The sequence below is a fragment of the Fusarium odoratissimum genome (assembly GCF_000260195.1).
Source record: "Fusarium odoratissimum NRRL 54006 unplaced genomic scaffold supercont1.4, whole genome shotgun sequence".
Lineage (NCBI taxonomy): Eukaryota > Fungi > Ascomycota > Sordariomycetes > Hypocreales > Nectriaceae > Fusarium > Fusarium odoratissimum.
Window position 1 is genome coordinate 806227 of NW_022158690.1, and position 23187 is coordinate 829413.

Genomic DNA, 23187 nt, shown 5'->3' on the forward strand with positions numbered 1-23187 from the left:
GCCTCAATCAATTCATTTCTTCACGGTGACCCAAGAGAGTTCCGTCATAGACGAGAGCTGATCCAGTTTTCTAGTCTGGTGTGATCAAGTCAAGTTTGCATCTTTTTGCCTCCACAGGCTGTATTGGTGGTAGGACCGAATATCCGAAAGTTTGGCTAGCAAAGAAGCACAGAAACTACCACGCACGCGCTATTGGCAAACCCAACGAGGACATCGAGTTTTGAATATCAATTTGTCCTCGCATCAGCTCCCGTCCGGTTTCAAAGCCCCATGCGCCATGATGTGGATGCCGATGCGGGTGGTTGGCGATCTAGCGTGGCAGCCCGTCCAGCTATCACTCACCTTGACCTCTTTTTCCATCTCATATGCTGTAGCTTCCCTGATAGTATCCATAGTTGCTGATGAATATGAAACTTTTCCAGTAGGTAGCTTGCTTTGTCAACTTCTTTACCCCGCTACAGATATCATAACGTCAAAGTCAAAGTGTCCCCTGGGCGAAAATACAAGAATTTTGAGTGTAAGAACTTTAACTGTGAGACCCTCGCAGCCACTTACACCAGCGTCACCGACGTGGACAAGTTGCTATGAAAGCCGCTCCCCGTTGTGACAGGGGTAACCCATCTTGTCTACAGCTCATGCTCTGACCTCATTGTGTATCTCCAATTACAGCATTGACGTCTGATTTGGATACCCAATTCTCGATTGCATTGACTCAATTATCATGGCGGAGCAAAATCACAAATGAGAAATTGCTTGGCTCATCGTAATATCCTTCTGTCGTTGACAAAACATCCCCGTAAAACAACATCATAGTCAACATGGGGGGGGCCTCCAAGTGCCTGGCCCTGTCCGTCTGTGCTGGAGTCTGTGTCTTTGACGGTCCGGCCCAGTGGAGTGGACTTTCTAGCTTCCCCGCCAGCAACTGAGCCTTGACTGGACTGGGTCGTATTAGCGTTGGCCCCTCCCGTGCCATCGGTGGTCTCCCTGCAGGCGGTATCCAAGCCAAGCAGCAAGGTACTGGCCCAGGTGCAGATTTACGCTTCAATCTGTGATGGCAGTTTCCTCTCACTCTAAGAGGACGTACGTAGTGACAAGGCAAGATCAAGCCCGTGCCGTGCTTGCCCTGCTAGACCGCCAATGCCAAGCTGGGAAACACACCGTTTAGCTAGGGTACCCTGCCTGCACTTGCCTTACCAGCTGGCAAGCACTGCTCGCTCCTGCAAAGCAAGCAACCGTCACGCCAAGATCAAGATTCTGGCTCCCGCCCACCCACCACTTACTCCTGCCTTTAAAGCCACAGCTTCCTCCTCACCCTTCCTCTTGTTCCACATCAATATCAGCCTTGAGAAATTTTCATTCCAACATCTCAAACATCCTCTCTCCAACAATTCAATCGAGTTTATCTCCCAACCTCCAGCCCCCAGGCCAGTCTCACTTCGTCTCACTCTTACACGAGATCGATCACCTTCGTTTGTGCCGTAGTCACATATCAATTACCATCAAGGTAAGTTACTATCTCCTCGTTATTACTCCAGCTACACTGTCCATCTTTGCCGGCGCCTTTTTTGCTTGCCAACAAGTTTGCCTCATTCCAACTTGGTGATTGTGTGATTTGAAACCGGAACGTGAGCACTGAACATCGCATTGCGAGGGGCTGAGGGCTACACACTTCTTGTTCTCGGCTCTTCCATACCTCTGTGATACACGTTCCCTTGCTTTGTCTCACGCAAACATCACTCGCGTGCCTCAGGAGCAGGCCGCCGGTAGTCGCACTTCATTTATTCACGGGTCGCCTCTGCTCCTGCTGGCGGTGATTCACTGCCTAACTTCCCCTCGTTTACATCACTCGCCTAACACGCTCGCAAAACCTACCTTCGTTCACCATCGCCTTCTTACTGTCGCTACAAACTTCATAAGAGACCTCAACTAATCCACCAATTTGATACAGACCGTCGATCAAGCAAAATCGTCAAGATGAAGTCTTCTTTCCTCACCATCTTCGGCCTGGCTGCTGCCGCCGTTGCCCAGAGCTCTGATGATCTCCCCCAGTGTGGTGTAAGTCTAAATCCAAGCATTGCACAGCTAGAGTATCTCTAACCACGAGCAGCGTACTTGCGCCGGCAACATGGTCAGTGCCGAGAAGTCACAGGAGCTTGGATGTGACGCCGGCGATATTGGCTGCCTGTGCACCAACCAGAACTTCATCTACGGTCTCCGTGACTGCTCTGCTGCTATCTGCAACGGTGAGCAGGCCGCCCAGGTCCTGAACTACGGTCTTGAGATCTGCCGCCGTAAGTTTCCCTGATCCCACAAAAGAATCAACATATCTAACCTTCCGCAGGAGCTGGTGTTCAGATCACTACTGGTGCTTCTGGCGAGGTTTCGGCCACGGCTACTGGCTCTGGCGCCGTTCGAACCGTCCTTAGCACCCTTACCTCTGGCGATTCTACCATCACCTCTGCTCTCTCCACCATCAGCGGTACTGCTACTGGCGCTTCCGACGATGTTTCCGTGAGCACCTACACCAGCGTCCTCACCAACTCTGAGGGAGATGAGTTCACCACCACCGGCAAGGCTATCCTCGGCGGTGCAGTTGTCACCACTTTCACCTCTGGTGGTTCTACCATCGTCTCTACTATTACCTCCGGGTCTGAGACCGAGACCTCTGGTGCCGAGTCCGCTGAGGTTACCACCTTCACCTCCGATGGTACTGAGATCGTCCGAACTCTTGTCACCGAGACTGCCTCTACCGACTCTGCCGCATCCGCCGAGGTCACCACATTCACCACTGATGGCACTAAGGTTGTCCGAACTCTCACCACCGTTACCAGCGGTTCTCAGTCCGAGTCGGTTTCGGAGACCGTTACTGACGCCTCCACCGCCACCGAGGGTGCTACTGGTGCTACTGGCACTGATGCTTCGGCCTCCACCACCGGCACTGACAATGCTGTAAGTTAATCCTCTCCTATGTTCTATTGAAAATCTCTAACTTTCACTCAGGCCGCTGCTCAGATGACTGGTGCCCCTGCTGGTGTCATCGCCGCAGCTGGTATTGCCATGCTCCTCCTTTAAATCAGGATGGACGATAATTTGATGTTTGATGCTTTTACGTTGCACATGTTTGATACATAATTCACGCCTGTACCTCGATCTTTTGGGACCCTTAGCATATTTCCTCGGTGCAAGGAGTCGGTTTGTGGGGGAAAAATCTTCACATAATGGTGAATGGTATGAATGGACATGACGGGTCAGGTTTTTCGAGGGTTTAATGATGCATACGGCTTATCTCTCCTTTAATGGAAATGACGCGAAATGTTAGAATGGATGGGATCTTGATGCTGTTTGTGACAGATGAAGAAGGGGGCGGTGGCGTGGGAGATGACGACGGGAAGCGGCAGACTTGTGCTGCCTTGACACAAGCTCAGCCTGTACGTGTCGTCTCTTATGGTTACATGGGTTCTGGGATGGTGGTGATACCCGGCCTACGGCCTGACTTCGGTGGTGGACTTTGCTTCTCACATTCATTGAGAAATAGTAATAGATAATCTTCTTCAAAAAAAAAAATGTGCGTAATTCGTATTCAGTGTCACTTGATGTATTACCATGACATAAAGGTGTTGAAACCAAACAGAACCGATTGTCAAGCGGCTCATTTCATATAATAAATAGAGGGACCGGGGTTGTTGGAACCTAGTTTGGACTGACAGGTTTTCGATGGTAGACAGACCGTGGAAATACTATAGAGGACCGCGATTAGATTATCATTCTTGGTATGATTTATGCATGTAACACAAACAATTTTTTCAAACAGCGCTGCCAGCTCATAAGTGTAGTTATAGCTAAATACATATCCCATTGTAACGCCAGTCAAGTCATCAAGCCACATATATGTAAGGTTTAGTCCATCATGGACTTGCCAATCTCACTCTGCCAGTTCTCTGCTCGCTCGAAACCGTTAGAGTGGGTTTGGTAGTCGAAAAGAGCTTTGGCGACGTCCTCTTTGGAAGTGAGGACAAAAGGGCCGTATTGGATAACAGGCTGATCAAGAGGAATACCAGCGATGAGGGCTTATCAAAATGTTAGTATGTATAGTTTCTCGGGGGTAAGTGTTTTACATACCTAGTCGAGCGGGTTTTGAAGCACCAGCGTCAACCTCAAAGTGAACAACATCTCCCTGTGGCTCAAAGACAATGTTATGGTACTGCTCGACAACACGTCGCTGGTCATCCTTGCCAACGATAACATCTCCCTCGAGAGTGTAGGCAAAGGCGTTCCAGTTTGCGGGGAGAGGTTGGGTGATCTTGCCACCAGGGCGGATCTCAATGTCGAGGAACCAAACGGGTGTGTAGGCGAGATCCTTGACTGAGTCGATGCCGTGGCTCTGGCCAGAAATGACCTTTACAGTGACCTTGTCATCGTCAACCTTGGCGATGGGGATCTCGGAGCCACGGAGGTCGCGATACCGAGGTTCGCAAGCCTTCAGGTCCTTGGGAAGGTCGACCCAAAGTTGAAGACCGACGTTTGCACTGCCATCCTCGTTTTGTCGGGGCATTTCAGCGTGCACAATGCCTAGGCGATGTTAGTACGATTCTGCTATTTAGGACAAGTAAGTGGTTCATACCTTTTCCAGCAGTCATGAATTGGAGGTCACCGGCGGAGAGAGTACCCCTGTTGCCAGCAAAATCCTCATGATCCATGCCACCCTCAAGGAGATATGTGATAGTCTCCTGGCCACGATGAGGATGATCAGGGAAACCAGCACCAGGCTTCACGGAGAAGTGATCGAGCATGAGAAAAGGAGAAAAGTTGCGGAGCTGAGGAGTGCCAATTGAGCGACGAACACGAGCACCAGCTCCTTCGGATTGCTCAACGGCAAGGAAGACCTTGCGAACAGCTCGGGTGACAGACATTTCTGTGGCGTAAAGGTGGTGTTCTTTGTGCTGAGTGTTTGCCTTGTCGAAAGTCAGGAGGGTAAGAGTCCCTAGGAATTCAAAGGTTGAAGTTGCTGTGTCCTTGATACGATGTTGGAACAATGCAATAGCTGCTAGAGCAGTGAATACTGGTATGAAGATGGAACGAAAAAGGGTCATGACCAGGGAGGGCGGTTGAGAAAGGGGATTTATATACTACGAGAGACAAGGTTGGATGAGAAGATGAATTTGCAAGCACGACAAATGCAGGGTCCTACGAGTAGAAATAGATAGAATAAGCCATGGATGGCATTGGATCGAATTGATCCGTGGTGGAGGTTAGAGATGTTTAGTCAATGTTACATCAGCAGCTAAATTGTGGTGGTTTGCTTTGCAACCTTTGGACCTAGCTATTGCTAGAATGGAATGGTCCCCAATATTTTTGGTTTGCTAAGGCTGACCAAGGTGATGAATGTCTAATAAGTGGAGATAATGACTTAACGCAATATCGATATCCGTATTTCCGACTACTGCCTACCCTAAACTTTCGTCTTCTTGGTATCTTAAGCTTTCATCTACAACCTTGTTCGCATCATGGAGGAAGTTTATTGAGACATGGAAATGATGCGCTCTTGCTGCTTGTGTGTGGCTGTTTGCTTAAACAAACCACGCCACACTTCTCGCTTTAGGATTTCTCCCTAACATGGAACACCCCTAAATCCTGACGAATCTTCCTAAGACATCACGATAGTTGTGCATCGATCCTTTATCTTGTAAAATGCCAAGACAAACCATTACTCAATCGTCGTGGTACGATAATGCCAGGCGACTCAAGGACCCGAAACCTCGTTTGGAGTGGGACGAAGTCACAGAGTGGGAGGAGGCGAATCTCTGCAACAAGATAACCATCTTCGACTTGCCCCTCGAGTGCCCATTTCCTCTCACCAACAGACGAAATGCTTGTGCCCTGATCGAAAATTTCCTAGACGCCGTCAGATACCACAGGGAACTATTTCCCTACTGGCGCAGGCGCGCCATCAAGTACTTTATCTGGCGTGAATGGTTCGTCATCAGGAACAACGATGAGTGGAAAGATTACAGGAGCCACCCCCTATTCAAGAATCGTGACGCACTCAGGGCTTTGGCGAAGAAGCAATTTCAGAACGCAATGGGGCTTGCATCTGGTTTGTTGTTCGTCCTCCACGGACTCTACACCAACGACTGGGAACTCGAGTTCCTGTTGAAGGGGCAGCAGAAACTCATCGATACATACAACATGTGTGATGTCAATATGACGCTGTGGAACAGGGAAAAAATGCTCGACATCCTGTTCATTGAGTGCCAATGGCTCAAGGACACGCTCCTCGAAGCGCACATGAAGGAGAAGAAGGAGATAGATGAAGAGTGGGAGCACAGACAAACAAAGACACTCGAAGAAATGGAGGTTTTTATCGATGAGACACCAGAGCTTATGGATGAGGATGAAGATGATGATAATGCTCAAGGAAACGCTCAAAACAATGCTCAAAACAATGCTCAAAACAATGCTCAAAACAATGCTCAAAACAACGCTCAAGGGATCACTCAAGGTATCACTCAGAATAATACTCAAAATAACACACGAGGTATCGATCAAGGCAACGCTCAAGACATCAATCCATGGGATGTTCCTATCACCATGTGTATGAATCAATGGGACGATCAAAGTTTCGCACAGCAATTCGAGCAAAGGCTTCGAAGGCAGGAAAAGGATCTCCGTCAATGGGACGCTCAATGTTATGCCCAGGGTCTCAATGAAAGTCTGGTTCACAGTATGGCTCAAATTCTCAAATTCGAGGTAGAGGACGCTCAGTATTTCGCTCAACGTCGCGCTCAGGATGTCAACCAAAGGAAAGCTCGAAGTATTGCTCAAGAAAGGGCTCAGCAACACCGCAATCGACGTCAGGCTCGAATTCGCGCTCAAATCCGAGCCGAACGTCGCGCTCAGGGTCGAACTCAGGGTCGCACTCAAGACAAGGCTCGAGGTATTGCTCAAAACAACACTCAACGTATTGTTCAGTATTTCGATCGGGACACCTCCCAAAATATCATTCAGAGTCTCCCCCGGGGAAACACTAAAAAAAGTGTTAAAGCTTTCATGGAAGGTGTCTATCAAGAGCTTGCTCGAGGTATCGCCCAAGACAAGGCTCAACAACGTCGCACTCAACGTCGCGCTCATCGCACCGTACAGGAGAACATTCGAGAGACCACTCAAAATACCGCCAAGGAGAATGGTCAAGAAGGAACTCAGAACAACCTCCAAGATTCCACTGCAACAGCTCGTCATCATCAACGAACAGACTCGCAGGCTCCTGAAGAGCCAGTCAATACTGCTGTCCCACCTATACACCCACGTCCTGCCCTTCCAGCGAGGCCAGTCGACGATGATGAGGATATATATGGCTATAGCGGGGGCGAGGATGGCAATACTAAAAAGAAATAGTGAAGCTGCCGTTGAGGTTTCTGCTCCATGAGAAAGCCCGTCCTTGGAGTAACTTTTGCAAGGCAGTCTTGGTTATATGGCTGATGCAGAGGACCTAGGAGCTCTCGAGGATTACATATGGCGCTAAAGTCAATGTCAAGCAATATGCTTAGTCGAGTGTTGGGAAGGTTATTGATAGCAATAGGAAGGGTAGGCGAATGCCGACGAGACTGGTAAGGGCAATGCTGAATGCAGGTACAGCGAAGGAGGATTCGAGTATGAGAACAAGATTGCGTTAAGTTGGGGGTAAGATTGGCAGGAACCCTAATATTCAGAGGCATAACTACTGGGCCTCATTATATCAGCTTTTAACTACGTAGGGTCCATGTGTTAGAACTAAAGCGTTTCCAATAACCCCGTGTTCCTAACCCAACGAAAAAGCTGGAGGGCACATCGTCAACACTGCAAGTTGATAGACCGAGAGAGAATTAACACGTATGACGAGTAGCTAAAGCTCCTCAATCCAAGTGTCTCCATCATCAATGTATCCCATATCGTGAAACAGGCGCAGTGTCTTCGACGCCTGGGGATCGCAGAGCAATACATCGTGTTCTCTCAGATACTCAGTGACCTCCTGATACACCTTCTCAGATCCAGCTTTCGGGGTAGACAGTTCAATCTCCATAAGGTGAAGCTCCCCAGCCACTACATCATCCAGCTTCGCTTTGTACCCCAATATCTTTAACTTCCACTTGCCATCTGGGAAAGGCCCGTAGGGTACAAGGCCATCCCAGTCAATGTCGTCGTACTTTTCCGCAAAGCGAACTTGGTCATCGCTCCAGATCTCTTTGGTCTTGTCACCCAGGAGGTACCGTTGACCGCAAGTGAATGGAACGTTGTCTCCGTATCGATCATAGACGCAATGGGCGCCGGGAGGAATGCGCTCTGGTTTCTCATCGAAGCGGACCTTGATGACAGAAAATGGGTTGCCTTTGTTCGTCTTGGTGCGGAACATGACGCCTTGTTGCGCATGAGTCGGGGGCATGGTGTCGAAATAGGTGATCGGATTGCGTTTGTAGGGTGGACGAACTTCTTCCCCTAGTTTCTCGAGGACGGCTTCTCCATCACGATCACATAGTGACCACTGAAGATGTATTTCTTTATCGGTGGCTCGACTCAGAGACGAGGTCACAAACAGTGCGAAAGACAAGAGGTTATAAAAAATCATATTGATAGAAATAGATTACAGTACAGTACCTAAACGTAACCACACGACATCTACCGAAGAAAGACAGACGGAGAGAGATCGGGACTGACGGGCGGGAATTTAAAGAGGAAAAGCAGCCGCAGCAGCAGCAGTTGTATCACTTGGTATAACCATCATCTAACTCACTGAATGTGTGACGCACATCTTTCTGTCTGTGCACACCAATTTGCTTGCGCGACAGTATCAATTACCGCGCATAGTGCAATAAATTCATCATTTTCGCATCTGACCGTATTGAGGCCTGACGTTGATCGCCGATTGACAGGTGTCGCAACCAATTGAGCTGAAGTAGCTGAGCAGCTGACATTTCGATCCGCATCGAGCCGTCCCTTAGCAGGCGTAGATATTCCTTCATGTCAGAACTAAAGTAAAACATTGGAAGATCCCCAAGAAAGCCGCCGCTTGGTTTCACAGTGTTCAGCGATGTGATTCGGCAAAGCCTGACCTGAATGTGGGTTAACAAGCTGTTGTAAGACAACAGGTGACCATGATGGTGAAAGCAGTGTTGCTTTGTGAAATGTGAACAGTATCGTTATATCGACTTTTGACAGTGTCTCCGATAATGCGATGAGTGAGTTTCGAAATTAGACCAGTCATACTCGTAAATCTAAAGATCCGTGAATCTTCAGGCATTGTGAATTGGTGTACGAATATTTCGAGACTGCATATGGCTTGCGCCGCGATAATGCAGGGAACCGAGCCCAGAAAAAAGGCTATGAACTATGATCATCGGAAACAACCCGAATTCGAGGGTCTTGCATGTGGTCCAAGATAATCCGAGGAGCCCTTGTAAGTCAGATCAATCAAAGCGAGCGGATCTCCCACGCATGAGCACAAGCATGAAGAGGAAGGGAACATGCAAGTTATGTAGGGCTGTCGACTAGCCCGAAATCAGATGCTAGGTGTAGATGAGACCCACATTGACCGACGGAAGCTATCGTGCTGGGGTTGAGCTGCCACGATCACGATAGGCATAGCGATAACGAAATAACGAAGAGTAGATTTGTTTTGGACATGTGATGTTGAGGGGACGAGTAGCCCTAGCCGTTGGGCTTCGTTAGTCGCTCACCAAAGACACAGAGAAACGGCGTTTCAAGAAAATATGCATCCTGTCGTGATCACGATATGCTGAAATGATGCGGCGCAAATTCGGTGAGGCTTGAGAGGAAGATTCCCACCGCAGAAGACGAAAAAGAGTCGTGAAGAAAAATATGGAAATCATGCAAAGTGTCAACGCTTGGTCGACCACCCTGTGCGCCGACCAACAGTTTGCGCAGAGGAACGTGTGGGCTAGAGAGAGGAATGCTGGCGTTGTTCACTGGTGTCACTTGAAGATCGTGAGATTTTGTATTGCTGGCATGCGTTGCCGAGCATGCGCAATGAGCCGTTGAATATACTGTCGATCAAGGTTACACAAGCGCATCCGTCTGCTTGATTTGAGACTTTCAAGGGGGCACCCACGTCTAATCAATGGATGAGTTCATCGCCCATCACTCAGTCATCACTCGACATGTAATTTCTGACATGTGAAAGTGGCTGTAAGTGGGCCGTAGTCGACTTCAGTGACAGGGGAGCAGGAAGTGCATGCCACGTAGCAGGGGACCCTTGGGGCTTTTGGGTGATCGGTCGATAAGGTAATAGAGCGATTCCGTTAACGTGATGAGGCTATGGAGCAAATGTCGAAAGAGGAATCGAGTTCGTAGCCACGAGACGGAGCCGCTTTTCTGGAAGCGATATTTATTCTTTCTTCCCTTGAGATCCGAGGCCGGCAGTCGAGCTCATGTCTGATATGAGGTTTAACCGCGGCAGCAGCTGGATTGCCTTTCGCCAAGTCGGCAGCAGAATGAGAGGTCTCTTATCAATGCATTGGATTCGTCTTAGTATTGACCGAATGCTTCACGTGGCGGCTACACCAAGAGTGATAAAAAGTGCCCTTCCTACATATACGCGGACTGCTACCCCGTTACCAAGTAGGTTTAGGGGCGAATAGCTGACAAGCTAAGTGCCTGCCACCTGGCTGAGACTGAACGAGGCGACGATTGGTTCCTAGCAAAGGGGAGAGGAGGAGTTGCTGATCCGACCTGATTGCTGTTGCTAGGTTGAACGGATAGCTAAGACTTCAAAATGCCCGAGATAAGCCATACGGAGTACGGACTGTGTAGATGAGGATTGGCCGTGGACCGAGCGCTTGCAGACGCAATGCGAGGGATCACAGACTTGGAAAAGCGTCGTGTTGAAACGCATCATGACGAAGATTGAGTTGTGTCTGATTTTCCGTTGCATTGCATTGCGCGGTATTGCACTCCACGGAACTGGCCATTGGCCATTATCTCCGAGGAGAGGCAACGCTTCCACATTCATGTGCCAACTAACTGAGCCCGCGGAAGAAGTTGATAAGCCGGCTGTAGACAGTGGAGATGTCAAAGCCTCCAAAGTAATAAGTCTCGTTCACTTGAATGTCATTTCGTTCGGAATACCCAAAAGGAACACAGATTGTATCAAGAGCTCATTCTTGCTTGATTGACGCCAAGGACGCGTGGCGTCGATGTAGAATTGTAATGGCTGCACTCCTTGATCAGTGAGAGAGGGATTCTATAGCTCAAGCTCTTTTGTTGGGGAGATTTGAGTCGAATTGACAATCTTGGTGTTGGCCATGTTTGGAGTAAGGGAAACGTTATTGCTTGGAGAGTGGGGGGAGGGGCCACTTTCACATGTCACGGAGATCATTCATTCCTTTTACTGCCTGCAGGGACATTACGCGAGCAGCAGGGGTACGTACCTAATTAATGAGCTCCCGTCTTCCCGGGGCGAGCCATTTGATCGAATGGCTGTTGAGGAAAGAGATGAAACGAGGAATGAACACTCAGAGACAGGGCATGCGGCTGAGTCGAACGATTGCCTATCTTTTGACTGTGATGGTGTCACAAAGGCCCAACAGCACCCCACCAATGCCTGTCCTGTACCGACTGACTGATACTGACTGATGCCTACTGCTATGATCGAATTGATGTTTGGTCAGGGCTACAAGAATTGAAAAGCATGTGGCTGACATGTCATTCGATAACCTCAGCCAAAGACTCAGCGAAGATGTAGTGATGCCAATCTCCAATCTTTTCCTTCATCCAATATCAAAAAAGGGAGACTCACAAGAAACAGCTTGAATCAGCCACAAGATAATGAGTTAGCAGTACCTACATGCCCAAGCTACGTCAAGTATCCACTCAGCCCAAAATAGCTCTAAAGATACCTTGTCTAGTACAAGCACATGTTTGCGCATTTGCACATGCAAATTGATTGCTCCCTAACACTCACTCACTCACTCCTCCAGAATCCTCGCGATGGCAAAAAACAGCTGCACCTTGATATTTGCTGTATCGTAAAGGTGGGTTACTTTCCGGAATTTTCTAGCCCCCTACCTACTGGACAGCACTTACAGCACACCCAAAGCGCATTTATTAACCTAGATAGGCCCTTTCCTCTTCGTTTTCCCTTCTTCCTCCGAGTTCTTTTACACCAAAAACTGTAGGTAATGAGCTTCCATACTGTGGCGTCCCACCAACATCATCTCCCTCATCTCCCTCATCCGACCTCAGACGTAACGCACACGCAGACACACAATTTGGTCCTGACTACTCCTCCCCTCTTCCTCGTCCATCCTGTTCCCTTTTAGCCTCTGCAGGTCCCCTTCAATTGCGACCATCCCACTTTCCCACTTTCCCACCTTCTTCTCTTCTGTTTATCTATCCTACGCCATCACATCCCACCTGAAGCTCCTCTTAAAGAAAATTACCGTTCCTGACTCGAATCAAGCTTATCCATCACTCGTCATCGAACGTCATCACGATTTCGACAAGCAATTGACTTTATCTCGAACCTTGCGACTTCACCACTTGCACTGATTCTTTGCAAGCAATCCTAAAACAACTACCATGTCTCATCAAGTTAATGGCGACGTGAGCGCTGCTCAGTATTCTGCTTTCGTCCAGGTAATTGTTGAATAGCCCACCACTTTGCGACTCAAAAACTAACCCGTTTGCAGCATCTTCTCAACTACCCTGTCATTAGCGACGGCGTCCACTCCTTCAAGTCCAACGAATTCGGCCAGCGCTCCATCAAGCTCACCGACGCTGCTTACCAGACCTTCGCCGCTCCCGTCGTCCCCTACTTCGCCAAGCCCTACCAATATGTCTCTCCCTATGTCCAGAAGGTCGACTCCCTAGGCGACAAGACCCTCGACCGTATCGATGAGAAGTTCCCCGTCGTCAAGAAGCCCACCGATGAACTCTACCAAGATACCCGTGCTCTCATCCTCTTCCCAATTCAGAAGGGTCTTGAGGGTAAGGACCACGTCTTCCAGGTCTACAACTCTGAGATTAAGAAGGTCGAGCAAGGAGGCCTCGTCGCGCACGGAAAAGCTGCCGTTACCACCGTCCTCGTCGTCAGCAACGAGACACTCTCTTGGTTGAGCTCTTTCCTGCACCAGAAGAAGGCCGAGACCACCACTGCCGTCAACGAGAAGATTAACCAGTAAACGCCTCACTCAATGACCATGGCACCACGAGCGTGATGACTGTCCTCAGCTGAACCATACCTATACCCCTCCCTGTTTTCCTTTTACTCAGAATAATTTCTTGAAACCATGGCATTTCCTGTTGTACTTCTCTTCCCTTACTGATTCTTGGAGTTCTGAATGATATGGGAGCATAACGCCGTTGCAAATCAGCTTGTAACTCTCGGAATTGTCTGATGTGCCTCTTTGGTTGCGCTGCAAACATGATTTCAATGGTTGTTTCAGCCCTAAGAAATACAGGTGTTGAATTCGATGTGCATTTCTCTCTGTCGTGTCTCATAGGCGCAATGGGGGTTGTCTGCCTCCCCGTTCTCTCGTTTCTATCTCCCCGCTTGAGGATTTAGCCGATGACAGAGTGGCTAGCGGAAGGTGCTGATGAGACATATGATGATCAGACGATTGTGTATCCTCGAGATGTGTACGTGAGGATACGCACGCGGCGGGTGGCTCAAATCGTTAAAAGGATGTGGACTTCGAAAGACTTGAAAACGAGCTAATAGATTTTGTTTGTATTCTTGAGTGAAAATTGAGTGTGATTCTGGACCCTGGCTTTACTGAACGGGTGAGTGATGACGAAATTTGTATGCAACAGGATGCACAAGTATGAAGGGGTGAAACAAAAGAATATGTTAAGCTTTTGATACCACGATCACGATGCAATGGTTGTTCCCAATCCCGATTACCATCACAATGGTACGTGGTGGCGCCTAAGCCCATGCTCGTCTGAAGATTCACGTAGTACATAATCTGGTGATGTCCAGGAAAGTCTATCGACTTGTGTCAGACTGTCTGAGGAAGCAGATAGCCACGGTAGGATCATCAAATAAACATTGACTGAGTTGAGAATCTCGCCAAGTGTGCTGAAGGAATAACATAACCGGATTCGATTAGCACTGCGGTTAACCTGGCTCTTCCACTATCACCCAACGGGAGTAGCTCTATATGATAGACTCAGCCATTGAATATGAATGATATGGCACCGAGCAGCCTCACACAAGAGCAAGAAAACTGGTTACGAAATCTGAAATGAGAGTGGCAGTTGCTTGACCTATCATGCACAGCTTTACTATCGCCAGAGCCAGATATCCGTGAGACTCAAAAGCACCTTGGACAGAAATATAGCAACTAACTGACGCTGGGAGACATACCTAAGTCAAGTCCCCGGATACTAGGTAACGGAGTTTGGTAATGGCTTCGTTGTAGGTATCGAGAGCCTGGCAACCAATATATACCATCTTGCCATTGACGATGGTTTCGGCATCGAGCTCTTCAGGCCAGATACCGAGACTCATAGCAAAACCCCAATCAAGCTCAAAACGTTCGGCTAAACTTAGACCCTTTGGATCCCTTGGACGAAGTATTGTCGCTTCCTACTTAGAGATCAGCTCTTCGGCTTATTCATTGAGCAGACAGGCTTATACAATTCCCTGGTACCCAGACAAATCTGGACAGACCGAAGCGACTGACTATGCGGTTCAATCATATTCTTTGTCTTCTGAGAACTAAGCTTTCGTCAACGGCCCCTGAATTATGCGAGCCCCTGAAAATAGAATATACTGTGGGCAATGGATCTTCAAATTGGAGCTAAGCCAACGATGGAACATTGGACCGCAGTTCTGCACAGAAGAGAAGGATACCGAAATATCATTATTAAGGATGAACCTAACAAGTAACAAAATGGTATATTCAAACACTAGTACAGATTATCAAATTTAAAGAGCCTTGGAAGCAAGGCCGCTGAGCTCCAGGAAGACATGGACGTCCAACCCATCAATCAGTGACTTCTCGCGTCACCTGAAGGGGAAACAACTGTCTCTTGAGGTCCTTTATGAGCAGGGTTGCCGTCACCTGAATCACTACCATCAACGATACCAGCGCTGAGAGCGCCGGCACTGGTTGGGTCGATAGGTGCAGAAAATCCATACCATGCCACGACGGCTACACCCAGGATACCACAGATACAGCTGAAGACAAGAGCAACGATACCACGAGGAGTGAATCTTCAAGGAGTGTCAGTGCGTCAGCCTCATGAAGCAAAGGGAATAGAGGGACTTACCCAGCAGGCAGAGCCTTGGCAGGTTTATTCTCGCCAGTAAGATCAAGGAAGTTCTCAGTATTAGCAGCCGCATTTCCCTTGGTAGGCATATCAGCAGCGGCGCAGGCGTCCAGGTGGTTCTTAGGGATCTGGATGGTCTCTTGAAGAGTAAGAGGGTCTTCGACGAAGGTGGCAATGAGACCGGACACCACGTGCCATTCAATATGGCAATGGAACAGCCAGACACCTGAAAAGAGTTAATTATGCGAATTCCTTCTTAAATTGAGTTTTGGCACATACCTGGGTTGTCGGCCTTGAAACGCATAACAATGTTACCGTTGGGATAGATGACGAGAGTATCACGTCGCATAGGAGTTTTGGGCAAATCAGCTTCAGTAACATTGGCATCGGCCCAGATACCAGCCTCCTCTTCGGAACGGTAGATAGATTGGAATGCGTGTCCGTGAAGATGGAAAGGGTGGCGACCAGAATCGAGATTGTTCACGACAATTTGTACGATCTCGTTCTTCTTAAGGACCATGGAGTGTGTGTAAGTGCCATAAACACTTGGATCCTCGGCGTCCTTGCCTGCACTGAGGGCGGTGTACAGAGTGGGAACCTTGGCTTCGACGTAGGTAATGTTGTTGAACCAGGCGTAGTTGGCTCCATCCTTGAGGTTTTCCATCTTGACATCGAGAGTAAACTCCTGGTCAGGTTTTCCAAGAATGCCCATCTTGTCGTATGGAACAAGCTTCATGTCATCGTGGGGGTCCAAAGTCTCAACTGTAGCGGCGTCTGGCTTGTCGGCCTTTTTATCATAGACGAGCCAGCCGGTGGCATTGTAGTTCAGATCGGGGGGAAGGACATCAAAAAGGGTCTAGATGAGACTGTCAGCTTTTGCTTCAGCATCATTCTTAGGCTGGCAGCACTCACAGTATCCATGCTGGCAACAATAGGGAAGTTCTTGGAGGTGTCCTTTTTGGTAGTGAGCAAAAAGCTGACACGTTGAGCAGCCGAGATGTAGATCATCTCTGCCTCAGCCTCTTCGGTATAAATACCATCGACCTCGACAATGCGCATCTTATGACCCTCAAACCAGAGATATTGGCCAGCAAAGGCGCCTATGTTGATAGTACGGAACAGATAGGTTGTTTCGGGCTTGACAGACATTGTGAAGTTTGTGGTCTCGTTCATCAGGGCATTGTTAGGCACAGGCTCTGCGCCTGAAGGGTTGGCCTTGCTCATGAACTTGGGAATCATGGATTGCATCTCGTCATGATACCAATCAGAGAGAGTAAAGATAACCTCTTCATCATACTTATCCTTGTAGGGGAAATCTTTGTCGTGAACGATAAAGGGAGCACGTAGACCGTCAGGGTATTGAGCAGCAGTGTGACTGTGATACCAATAGGTACCTGGTTGGTCGACCTGTAGTGGATATGTTAAATCTAGAGATACAGAGGGGATCTCGAGCATCCTTACAGTGAAGTTATATGTGAAGCTGGTTCCAGGAACAATTGGACATTGACTGACACCGGCAGGGCCATCCATATGGGTAGTGCCGTTCATGTAGAGGCCATGAAAATGCAGAGAAGTTGATTGATTGCCCAGGTTATTGTGAGCATTGATGATGACCCGATCACCAATGTCTACCTCGATTGTAGGGATTGGCCACTTGCCATTGATGCCAATAACTGGGCGCTCGAAAGCATTATCAGGATTAGCTCTGACCCAGCCAATATCGAAATCAAACTTTCTGGTAGCTGCAGAAGCGAAATGAGGAAGGGCGAGAAGCAATGCTGCCTCAACTGATAAAGAGTTGAAATGCATTCTGAAGGTGTGAGAGCCTAAGTCGTCTCAACCTCAGCAGCTTGAATTATACAAGATACTATGGTGAGGATGAGAGACAAGATGAAGGAGGGGAGGGATAGGCCCAAGCAGGGAGGTATAAAAGCTTGTAAGACACTGGTGGGAAGCAGATGTCAGGAGGCAAAAGAAGAACTGAGATGGAACAGATTCAATAGATTAGATGACAAAAACCGGAAGTAGATTGAGTATAAGATGGGGATTGGTGGGATGATCAATTTACGGTATGGACATGGGAAAAAGAAGATGCATGCACAGTCCTTGGTCAGAGTTTGGGTAGCACCAACACCAGAAAAGTAGGTAGTAAGTAAAAGGTGATACCGAGAGCCGAAGCAAGTCAAGAATCGCCTAAAGATTATCCAGCTACTGAACTGTTTAGTCTAACAACCCTTGCTGTTCCATCCATGCCTGCGATGAACATAATTCAGGAAGAACGTCCGACTAGCGAGTCAATTCTGCGGCGCCAAACGTGGTTGACACACAGAAATGAAGCTGGCGCATGATGATTGATAAAAATGCTGGAATGAGCTGATCAGGGTCAAGGCTTTGGGCTGAACCACAACTGCGGAATCGGCGCGCGTGTGCAAAAACCGAGCTAGACAACGTGAATGTGATCGTTCTAGACGAGCAAGGATCGGCCTACAGATGGATAAGATGAGCAGCTGTTGATCCATCGTGGCTTGAGAAGGCTTGAAACCATCGAGAAATACCGTCTAAGTGCGAGGTTGAGGGGTTCAGGTGGAGGAGTCATTAACGGTAGAAGGCTAGTGGAGACTAAGTCGATTCCTCACCTTTCTCCTTTCAGCTAGTGGGATGCTAAATGATGACTCCCCCTCTGAGCTTCATCTTATCAATCGTAACCTCTTCCTCGTGTTTCCCTCTCTCATTCAATGCCGGTAAAACTTCTTGACATATGATTCGCTTCGGAGCAGGCCAAAGAATTGAGTTCCCAAGTGGTACCACATTTTTCGGCACAGACACTCCCGATCCCTGGAAGCTCATTCAAGGGTCCACGATCTTCTCTCCCTGCAGACCCTGCCCAGTCTGCCTTAGACTGCCAATCTTATGCCAAGCCGGGTCACCCACAGCTATCACAGGCGCTGCAGCCTCTTGGCGATCGTTTCTACCCTCGAAATACCGAGGATTCTTGGCTCTGTCCATCCAGTTTCAATCAGAAGCAAAATGCATTACTAGAGTGAGCTCTCCTAATCACTCATCTCGGCGTCAAGAAATAACAAGTCCTTGGGAAAAAGAGGATCCAGTGGCATACCAAAGCCGAAAACAGCAGCCACATGGTCTCGATTTGACTTAGACGATCATGAGTGGGCCCTTTAACGGTCGAGAAGCCATTCCATGGTACCAGCAGCCAAAGAGTGGTCTGACAACGGACAAGCCTCTCCAATAGAGCCTCAGCATCACAAGCGAACCCGAGATCCTGACGAGCCATGCAACTCAGAACTTTCAGCCGCTGCGTTCTCTAATCCTTGATGCTATCTCGTCTAGCTTGGCTTTGTCACTGATGGTTGCTTCGGATCAGATAATGATTATCTCCTGATCTTTTTGATATGATAACTTTGATCTTGAATCAGGAGGTCATAACACCCTCGACCCTCAGCCGCTTGCCTTGATGCAGCTGCATGGGTGCGGCTGAACTGTCACTGCCATCCATCTCGACGGAACATCGCCGCTTCGGAGGGAATGTAGTTGAGATTCCAAATTTGCCTCATCTGAAAGTCAAGGCTTTTGGGCATGATACTTTCCAGAATACGGTGACTACAGCATTTCCGAAAAGTACCACAATTATCCATGTCAAGTCGATACAAGCACGAGCATATCGGCATTTGACTCTTAACTGGGATCCGAGGTCACATTGTGGGGTGCTATGAGACACGGAGCTATCCTAAGCTTCCATCAATGTAGCTTCGTCAATGAGTCTTCCTCCATTCTTGTCTTGAGCCTGACTTTCGAGCTGTCCAGTTCAGCCTGAAGAAGTGTGTGCACAATGAGGGCCTCGAAGTCACTTCAAGTTAAACGTTAAGCATCAAAATAAGAAACAGCCCAATTGCGGGAAATCTAGGACATTCACACCCTTAATCTGCAGTCACAGAATTATCTGATTGATTGATTAAGGCCGCCCCATGAGGAAACATCCCACGCTACGGCAATTCCTTGCCGAGTGTCGACGAGCTAACTTAGCAGCAGCAAGCCACCAACCATCCAACAACCCAAACAAGTCCGATCATGGGCTGTTTTCTGACCATCGCTCCGGTACTCGGTAGCTCGCGCTTCATTCTCGACCAGGTTCTCATGTTCGAGGTTTTTTTTTACATTCCGCGCTTTACTCTGCTGATCCTTGCGGCATCTCAAAAGTGCAACTCGTCTAAGTATACGCTTAGCCAACAAGCTTAGCTTACAAGGTTGTTATGCGGATGCTAAATCAGATCGTGTCTTCCGACCCCCTGCTCGAGCTCTTCTTCTCGTAAGGGCAAAAAAGTTATCTGATCGGCAGCCTGTGATGACTGGATCGTTCACAAGCTGCTCCAGTCCCAAACGAACCAAGTGTAACATCAAATTCAATATCTCCGTTGCCACACCCTCTTCTCGACAGTCCCATACTTCTCACTTTGCTGTATCACCTTATACTTGAGCTCGAGACAGCCCCTCTCTTATCTTGAGCCCAACACAGCTCTCTCAAGTGACTCAACTGCACAACACAACACAACACTATCAACTGTCAACATGGCCGTAGACGTCTTTGCGGTTCCTGTCTTCCTTGTTGTCTTTCGAGAGACTCTTGAGACAGTCATCATCGTTTCTGTCTTGCTTGCTTTCCTCAAGCAAACCCTTGATGGTCCCAATGGTGACATCAAAGTGTACAAACAGCTGAGACGTCAGGTAAACCAACAGAGATATTCCCTACGCCTGCCTTGAATACTGACTAGAGTGACAGGTCTGGCTTGGAACGGGTATCGGATTCTTCATCTGCTTGGTTGTCGCCGCTGCTGTCATTGGTGTCTTCTACACCGTTGGCAGGAACTCATGGGCGAAGAACGAGTACTACTATGAAGGTGCATTCTGTCTCTTTGCATCCCTAATCATCTCCGTCATGGGCGCAGCTCTGCTCCGTATCGGCAAGATGCAAGCAAAGTGGCGAGTCAAGCTGGCAAAGGCTCTCGAATCGCCAATCAAAGCTGGTTCCAAGGGATGGTTCAAGCAGTTTATCGAGAAGTACGCTATGTTCGTCTTGCCTTTTGTCACTGTCCTTCGAGAGGGTATCGAGGCTGTCGTCTTCGTCGCTGGTGTGTCCTTTTCTGCTTCGGCCAAGTCCATTCCTCTCCCAACTGTTGTCGGCCTCTTTGCCGGTTGCTGTGTTGGCTATCTTCTTTACAAGTAAGTGCTATATATACAAGTGTGACGAACTTCAGCGACTAACTGGACCCAGGGGTGGCGCGAGCACCAAACTTCAACTCTTCCTCGTTCTCTCGACCTGCCTCTTGTACCTTGTGGGTGCTGGTCTCTTTTCTCGCTCTGTCTGGAGTTTCGAGATGGCCAAGTGGAATGAGTACATTGGTGGTGAAGCTGATGAGTTTGGAAACGGACCTGGTTCCTATGATATTGACCAGAGTGTCTGGCACGTCAACGTATGTCTTCATCTGACAAACTTACCTCAATATCCTAACAACTCTTTAGTGCTGTGCCTCCACCGAAGCTATTCAGAACGGCTGGGGTATCTTCAATGCCATTCTTGGCTGGACAAACTCCGCTACTTATGGCTCTGTCATCTCATATAACCTATACTGGATTTGCGTCATGATCGGTTTCATCGTCATGCGTTTTAAGGAGACACATGGCAGGCTGCCTTTCGGAAAGGCGAAGGCTCCTGCCAACGCTGTTGATGATGCTGAGAGCCACGCAAGCTCAACTCCCAAGAACGCTGCAACAGAGAAGACTACTACCGCTTAGGAGAACATATAACAAGAGAGTCTAGGACTCATCTGCTGATGGTTCATTGTATAATTCACTTAGCTTTCTAACGACTCTATGAGTCTAGCTTGGTCTATATCCAATCACACGCAACAAGCAAGTCTTGTTCTATCTTATCAATTTTCAGGAGTCCAATCCCATTCATCTGCCATGAACATGGCCTTTGCCATTTTGTCTACATAAAGTGCTCCTTCGTAACGTAACCTTTGATCGTTCGCAATCGCTCGTGTAAACTGAAACTTTTTGGGTGGGTTATCTTTATCGTCGACAGCGTGTTCTCTAAGAGCCAGCCACGAGATTTCAACCGGCCTCTTTTTCCAGTCGGCATACGGTATCGCGATGACACCAGCTGAGAGCATAGATCGCATATAACTCAGGATTGGTTCCAGTCGAACCCGTAACCCGCAGTTTGTGTGATGCTTGTCAATCTGATAACTCGGGCACTGTTGAAGCGTTGAAAGGAGCTCCTCAATCTCGATCATCGCAGTATCAGGAACCATGTTCAACGACGCTGGACTGTAGTCAACGAGGAAGAGCAAATTCTTGTTCACCAAGAATTTGAGCATTTGACCAAGCTGGTAAGAGTCACATGCCGCACTCGAGTCATACCCGAGTTTACACTGCCTCTCTCGAGATGAGAACAGTGCGAGGAAATGCCGTTGGACAGAGGAGACGGTGTTGAGGATACACTCACGCCTATGTCGGAGCTCCTCTGGACAAGAATTAGCATTGTATCTGCACCTCGAGCCTTAGGTTTTCACTTACCCTCTAAGCCATCAGGCAGATTCCACCATGCAGCAGTCATATCAGTATCAGTATCATAAAACTCGCTCCAGAGACTTGATCCTCGCATGATGAGTTCTCGAGTTGACTGTTGCAGGCGCATGGGTTGTCCTAATAGCCACGCAACCAGAACCTTTTGACGCAAGACCTGTTCTGTTTCTGTAGGTCGTCCATCGCCACTGCGCAGAGGTTTGTTTGACGTCAATGGCCATTTAAACTTGAGGTCGGTGTTCAGAACCCGAGCAACGGCTGCCACGCAATCGAAGCGATCAGCAACGATTGCTAGCGTGGTTACGTATGACATGGTTCCACGTGAAGTCTTCGTTGGCCGCTGGTGTATGATATTGAGGATATCTTCCATGGCATTTTCGCGCCCAGCAGCTTTGGTAGCATCGTCATCGTCGGTGATGGGAATCCAGGGTAAGTCCTCGACATCTGCCTCGTTGACTTTGATCTTAAGCTGGGCAAGCTTCTCATGTATATCCGAGATAAGCTTGGCTTCCCTAAATTGAGAGTTCGATAAAAGGTTTGAAAAGTACTTTGAGTGCTTTTTCAATGCTCCCAAATTGACCCGATATGCCACCCGGACTTTTGATTTCAAAGATGAGCGATCAGGGGGCTGAGTACCAGCTTTTCTGCTGGCAGCAAGCTCAGCCTTGCGAGTTTTGTTGAGAGTACTGATGGAAGTCTCAAAGGTTACATCCAAGACAATGTCGCCAGCGGGATCGATTTCTACCAGGGGAGGCAGATCTTTCTTAGAAGCCTCTGGCCCGTCCGCCTCGGCGGATGTTGTAGTCCCAGACTCGCCCATTTGCTAGGTAATGGGTTTCTGTCGACATGGAGATGTCAGTCAGCCTATGTAGAGGCTTGAAGTATTGAAAGGCCGAATGCCGTGTGTTGATAGTGTTTAGTTAAGAAAAAGCCTTTAAAGCGTGCTATCCATAGTGAAAATGATAAGATCTCAGGCTCTGGTTGGGATGACGTTCAAAGGTAGAGTACGTACCCCGCCACTTTGACGTTAAAATCCGAACTCCGGGGAAACAGACAGCAGAAGGCTTTGGGCATTTTCCGTTAACATTCACACAAGAATTAGTTCAGATCACGGCCAGAGACTCATTCATCAAAACTTTACAGCTTTACAGTCTGTATACCACCAACTTTTTCATTATTCATCGCCTTGTAGGTGTTATGTGGTCTGTTATAAGTGGTACTTCTGGGACTGTAAAGTTTCACAGAGACAGCCACGGGGCTCCCTGAGTCGTTGGTTTTAGCGGTTGAACGAAGATTCCCACCCCTGACCCCCGATGGGAT

At 48.4% G+C, this 23187-nt stretch overlaps 9 protein-coding genes across 16 annotated transcripts; 4 read left to right on the top strand and 5 right to left on the bottom strand.

Moving 5' to 3' along the window:
* Positions 1-569: 569 nt before the first annotated feature.
* Positions 570-3658, top strand: FOIG_03419 (uncharacterized protein). Of its 3 annotated transcripts, XM_031201270.1 has the most exons (5): positions 570-1504; positions 1949-2055; positions 2108-2291; positions 2342-2949; positions 3001-3658. In XM_031201270.1, exons 2-5 carry the CDS (start codon positions 1975-1977, stop codon positions 3070-3072), a joined length of 945 nt encoding a protein of 314 aa, XP_031068794.1. In that variant the 5' UTR covers positions 570-1504; positions 1949-1974; the 3' UTR covers positions 3073-3658. The 3 variants fall into 3 exon arrangements, with proteins under 3 accessions (XP_031068794.1, XP_031068795.1, XP_031068793.1); XM_031201271.1 differs by having other exon boundaries at positions 1949-2291; XM_031201269.1 differs by having other exon boundaries at positions 570-2055; positions 3001-3617.
* Positions 3659-3661: 3 nt separating this feature from the next.
* On the bottom strand, positions 3662-5338 carry FOIG_03420 (pirin (iron-binding nuclear protein)). Its single transcript, XM_031201272.1, has 3 exons — positions 4622-5338; positions 4120-4569; positions 3662-4067 (listed from the first exon to the last, which is right to left on the bottom strand). The coding sequence occupies exons 1-3, from the start codon at positions 5088-5090 to the stop codon at positions 3898-3900; spliced, it is 1089 nt and encodes a 362-aa protein (XP_031068796.1). The 5' UTR covers positions 5091-5338; the 3' UTR covers positions 3662-3897.
* Positions 5339-5449: 111 nt separating this feature from the next.
* On the top strand, positions 5450-7766 carry FOIG_03421 (uncharacterized protein). Its single transcript, XM_031201273.1, has one exon. It carries the CDS (start codon positions 5689-5691, stop codon positions 7390-7392), a length of 1704 nt encoding a protein of 567 aa, XP_031068797.1. The 5' UTR covers positions 5450-5688; the 3' UTR covers positions 7393-7766.
* Positions 7643-11380, bottom strand: FOIG_03422 (uncharacterized protein). The gene has a single exon (XM_031201274.1). The coding sequence runs from the start codon at positions 8597-8599 to the stop codon at positions 7880-7882; it is 720 nt and encodes a 239-aa protein (XP_031068798.1). The 5' UTR covers positions 8600-11380; the 3' UTR covers positions 7643-7879.
* On the top strand, positions 10378-14047 carry FOIG_03423 (uncharacterized protein). 4 transcript variants are annotated; one of them, XM_031201278.1, is made up of 4 exons: positions 10378-12020; positions 12107-12160; positions 12449-12624; positions 12678-13970. In XM_031201278.1, exons 3-4 carry the CDS (start codon positions 12568-12570, stop codon positions 13167-13169), a joined length of 549 nt encoding a protein of 182 aa, XP_031068802.1. In that variant the 5' UTR covers positions 10378-12020; positions 12107-12160; positions 12449-12567; the 3' UTR covers positions 13170-13970. The 4 variants fall into 4 exon arrangements, with proteins under 4 accessions (XP_031068802.1, XP_031068801.1, XP_031068800.1 ...); XM_031201277.1 differs by having other exon boundaries at positions 10378-12160; positions 12678-14047; XM_031201276.1 differs by having other exon boundaries at positions 12107-12624; positions 12678-14047.
* A 309-nt stretch (positions 14048-14356) lies between these two features.
* FOIG_03424 (uncharacterized protein) lies at positions 14357-14500 on the bottom strand (the record flags this gene model as incomplete). Its single annotated transcript, XM_031201279.1, has 1 exon — positions 14357-14500. One exon carries the CDS (start codon positions 14498-14500, stop codon positions 14357-14359), a length of 144 nt encoding a protein of 47 aa, XP_031068803.1.
* Positions 14501-14729: 229 nt separating this feature from the next.
* Positions 14730-18016, bottom strand: FOIG_03425 (uncharacterized protein). Its single transcript, XM_031201280.1, has 5 exons — positions 16726-18016; positions 16177-16671; positions 15544-16120; positions 15265-15490; positions 14730-15208 (listed from the first exon to the last, which is right to left on the bottom strand). The coding sequence occupies exons 1-5, from the start codon at positions 17071-17073 to the stop codon at positions 14983-14985; spliced, it is 1872 nt and encodes a 623-aa protein (XP_031068804.1). The 5' UTR covers positions 17074-18016; the 3' UTR covers positions 14730-14982.
* Positions 18017-18731: 715 nt separating this feature from the next.
* FOIG_03426 (high-affinity iron transporter) lies at positions 18732-21800 on the top strand. 3 transcript variants are annotated; one of them, XM_031201282.1, is made up of 5 exons: positions 18813-19025; positions 19087-20004; positions 20060-20499; positions 20552-20750; positions 20800-21274. In XM_031201282.1, the coding sequence occupies exons 2-5, from the start codon at positions 19849-19851 to the stop codon at positions 21070-21072; spliced, it is 1068 nt and encodes a 355-aa protein (XP_031068806.1). In that variant the 5' UTR covers positions 18813-19025; positions 19087-19848; the 3' UTR covers positions 21073-21274. The 3 variants fall into 3 exon arrangements, with proteins under 3 accessions (XP_031068807.1, XP_031068806.1, XP_031068805.1); XM_031201281.1 differs by having other exon boundaries at positions 18813-20004; positions 20800-21800; XM_031201283.1 differs by having other exon boundaries at positions 18732-20499.
* On the bottom strand, positions 21063-22877 carry FOIG_03427 (uncharacterized protein). Its single transcript, XM_031201284.1, has 2 exons — positions 21859-22877; positions 21063-21805 (listed from the first exon to the last, which is right to left on the bottom strand). The coding sequence occupies exons 1-2, from the start codon at positions 22685-22687 to the stop codon at positions 21210-21212; spliced, it is 1425 nt and encodes a 474-aa protein (XP_031068808.1). The 5' UTR covers positions 22688-22877; the 3' UTR covers positions 21063-21209.
* Positions 22878-23187: the final 310 nt, after the last annotated feature.

Excerpts from the sequence above, each read along its gene's own strand:
- FOIG_03427 (XM_031201284.1), bottom strand. The coding sequence starts at position 22,687 with ATGGGCGAGTCTGGGACTACAACATCCGCCGAGGCGGACGGGCCAGAG. Across the intron at positions 21,806-21,858 it reads TCTGCCTGATGGCTTAGAGG|AGGAGCTCCGACATAGGCGT; the intron begins GTAAGTGAAAAC and ends ATTCTTGTCCAG.
- FOIG_03419 (XM_031201270.1), top strand. The coding sequence starts at position 1,975 with ATGAAGTCTTCTTTCCTCACCATCTTCGGCCTGGCTGCTGCCGCCGTT. Across the intron at positions 2,056-2,107 it reads ATGATCTCCCCCAGTGTGGT|CGTACTTGCGCCGGCAACAT; the intron begins GTAAGTCTAAAT and ends AACCACGAGCAG. Across the intron at positions 2,292-2,341 it reads CGGTCTTGAGATCTGCCGCC|GAGCTGGTGTTCAGATCACT; the intron begins GTAAGTTTCCCT and ends AACCTTCCGCAG.
- FOIG_03423 (XM_031201275.1), top strand. The coding sequence starts at position 12,568 with ATGTCTCATCAAGTTAATGGCGACGTGAGCGCTGCTCAGTATTCTGCT. Across the intron at positions 12,625-12,677 it reads AGTATTCTGCTTTCGTCCAG|CATCTTCTCAACTACCCTGT; the intron begins GTAATTGTTGAA and ends ACCCGTTTGCAG.
- FOIG_03420 (XM_031201272.1), bottom strand. The coding sequence starts at position 5,090 with ATGACCCTTTTTCGTTCCATCTTCATACCAGTATTCACTGCTCTAGCA. Across the intron at positions 4,570-4,621 it reads ATTCATGACTGCTGGAAAAG|GCATTGTGCACGCTGAAATG; the intron begins GTATGAACCACT and ends AACATCGCCTAG. Across the intron at positions 4,068-4,119 it reads TTCAAAACCCGCTCGACTAG|CCCTCATCGCTGGTATTCCT; the intron begins GTATGTAAAACA and ends CATTTTGATAAG.
- FOIG_03425 (XM_031201280.1), bottom strand. The coding sequence starts at position 17,073 with ATGCATTTCAACTCTTTATCAGTTGAGGCAGCATTGCTTCTCGCCCTT. Across the intron at positions 15,491-15,543 it reads TTTCAAGGCCGACAACCCAG|GTGTCTGGCTGTTCCATTGC; the intron begins GTATGTGCCAAA and ends AACTCTTTTCAG. Across the intron at positions 15,209-15,264 it reads GCCAAGGCTCTGCCTGCTGG|ATTCACTCCTCGTGGTATCG; the intron begins GTAAGTCCCTCT and ends CACTCCTTGAAG.
- FOIG_03422 (XM_031201274.1), bottom strand. The coding sequence starts at position 8,599 with ATGATTTTTTATAACCTCTTGTCTTTCGCACTGTTTGTGACCTCGTCT.
- FOIG_03426 (XM_031201281.1), top strand. The coding sequence starts at position 19,849 with ATGGCCGTAGACGTCTTTGCGGTTCCTGTCTTCCTTGTTGTCTTTCGA. Across the intron at positions 20,005-20,059 it reads ACAAACAGCTGAGACGTCAG|GTCTGGCTTGGAACGGGTAT; the intron begins GTAAACCAACAG and ends CTAGAGTGACAG. Across the intron at positions 20,500-20,551 it reads GTTGGCTATCTTCTTTACAA|GGGTGGCGCGAGCACCAAAC; the intron begins GTAAGTGCTATA and ends AACTGGACCCAG.
- FOIG_03421 (XM_031201273.1), top strand. The coding sequence starts at position 5,689 with ATGCCAAGACAAACCATTACTCAATCGTCGTGGTACGATAATGCCAGG.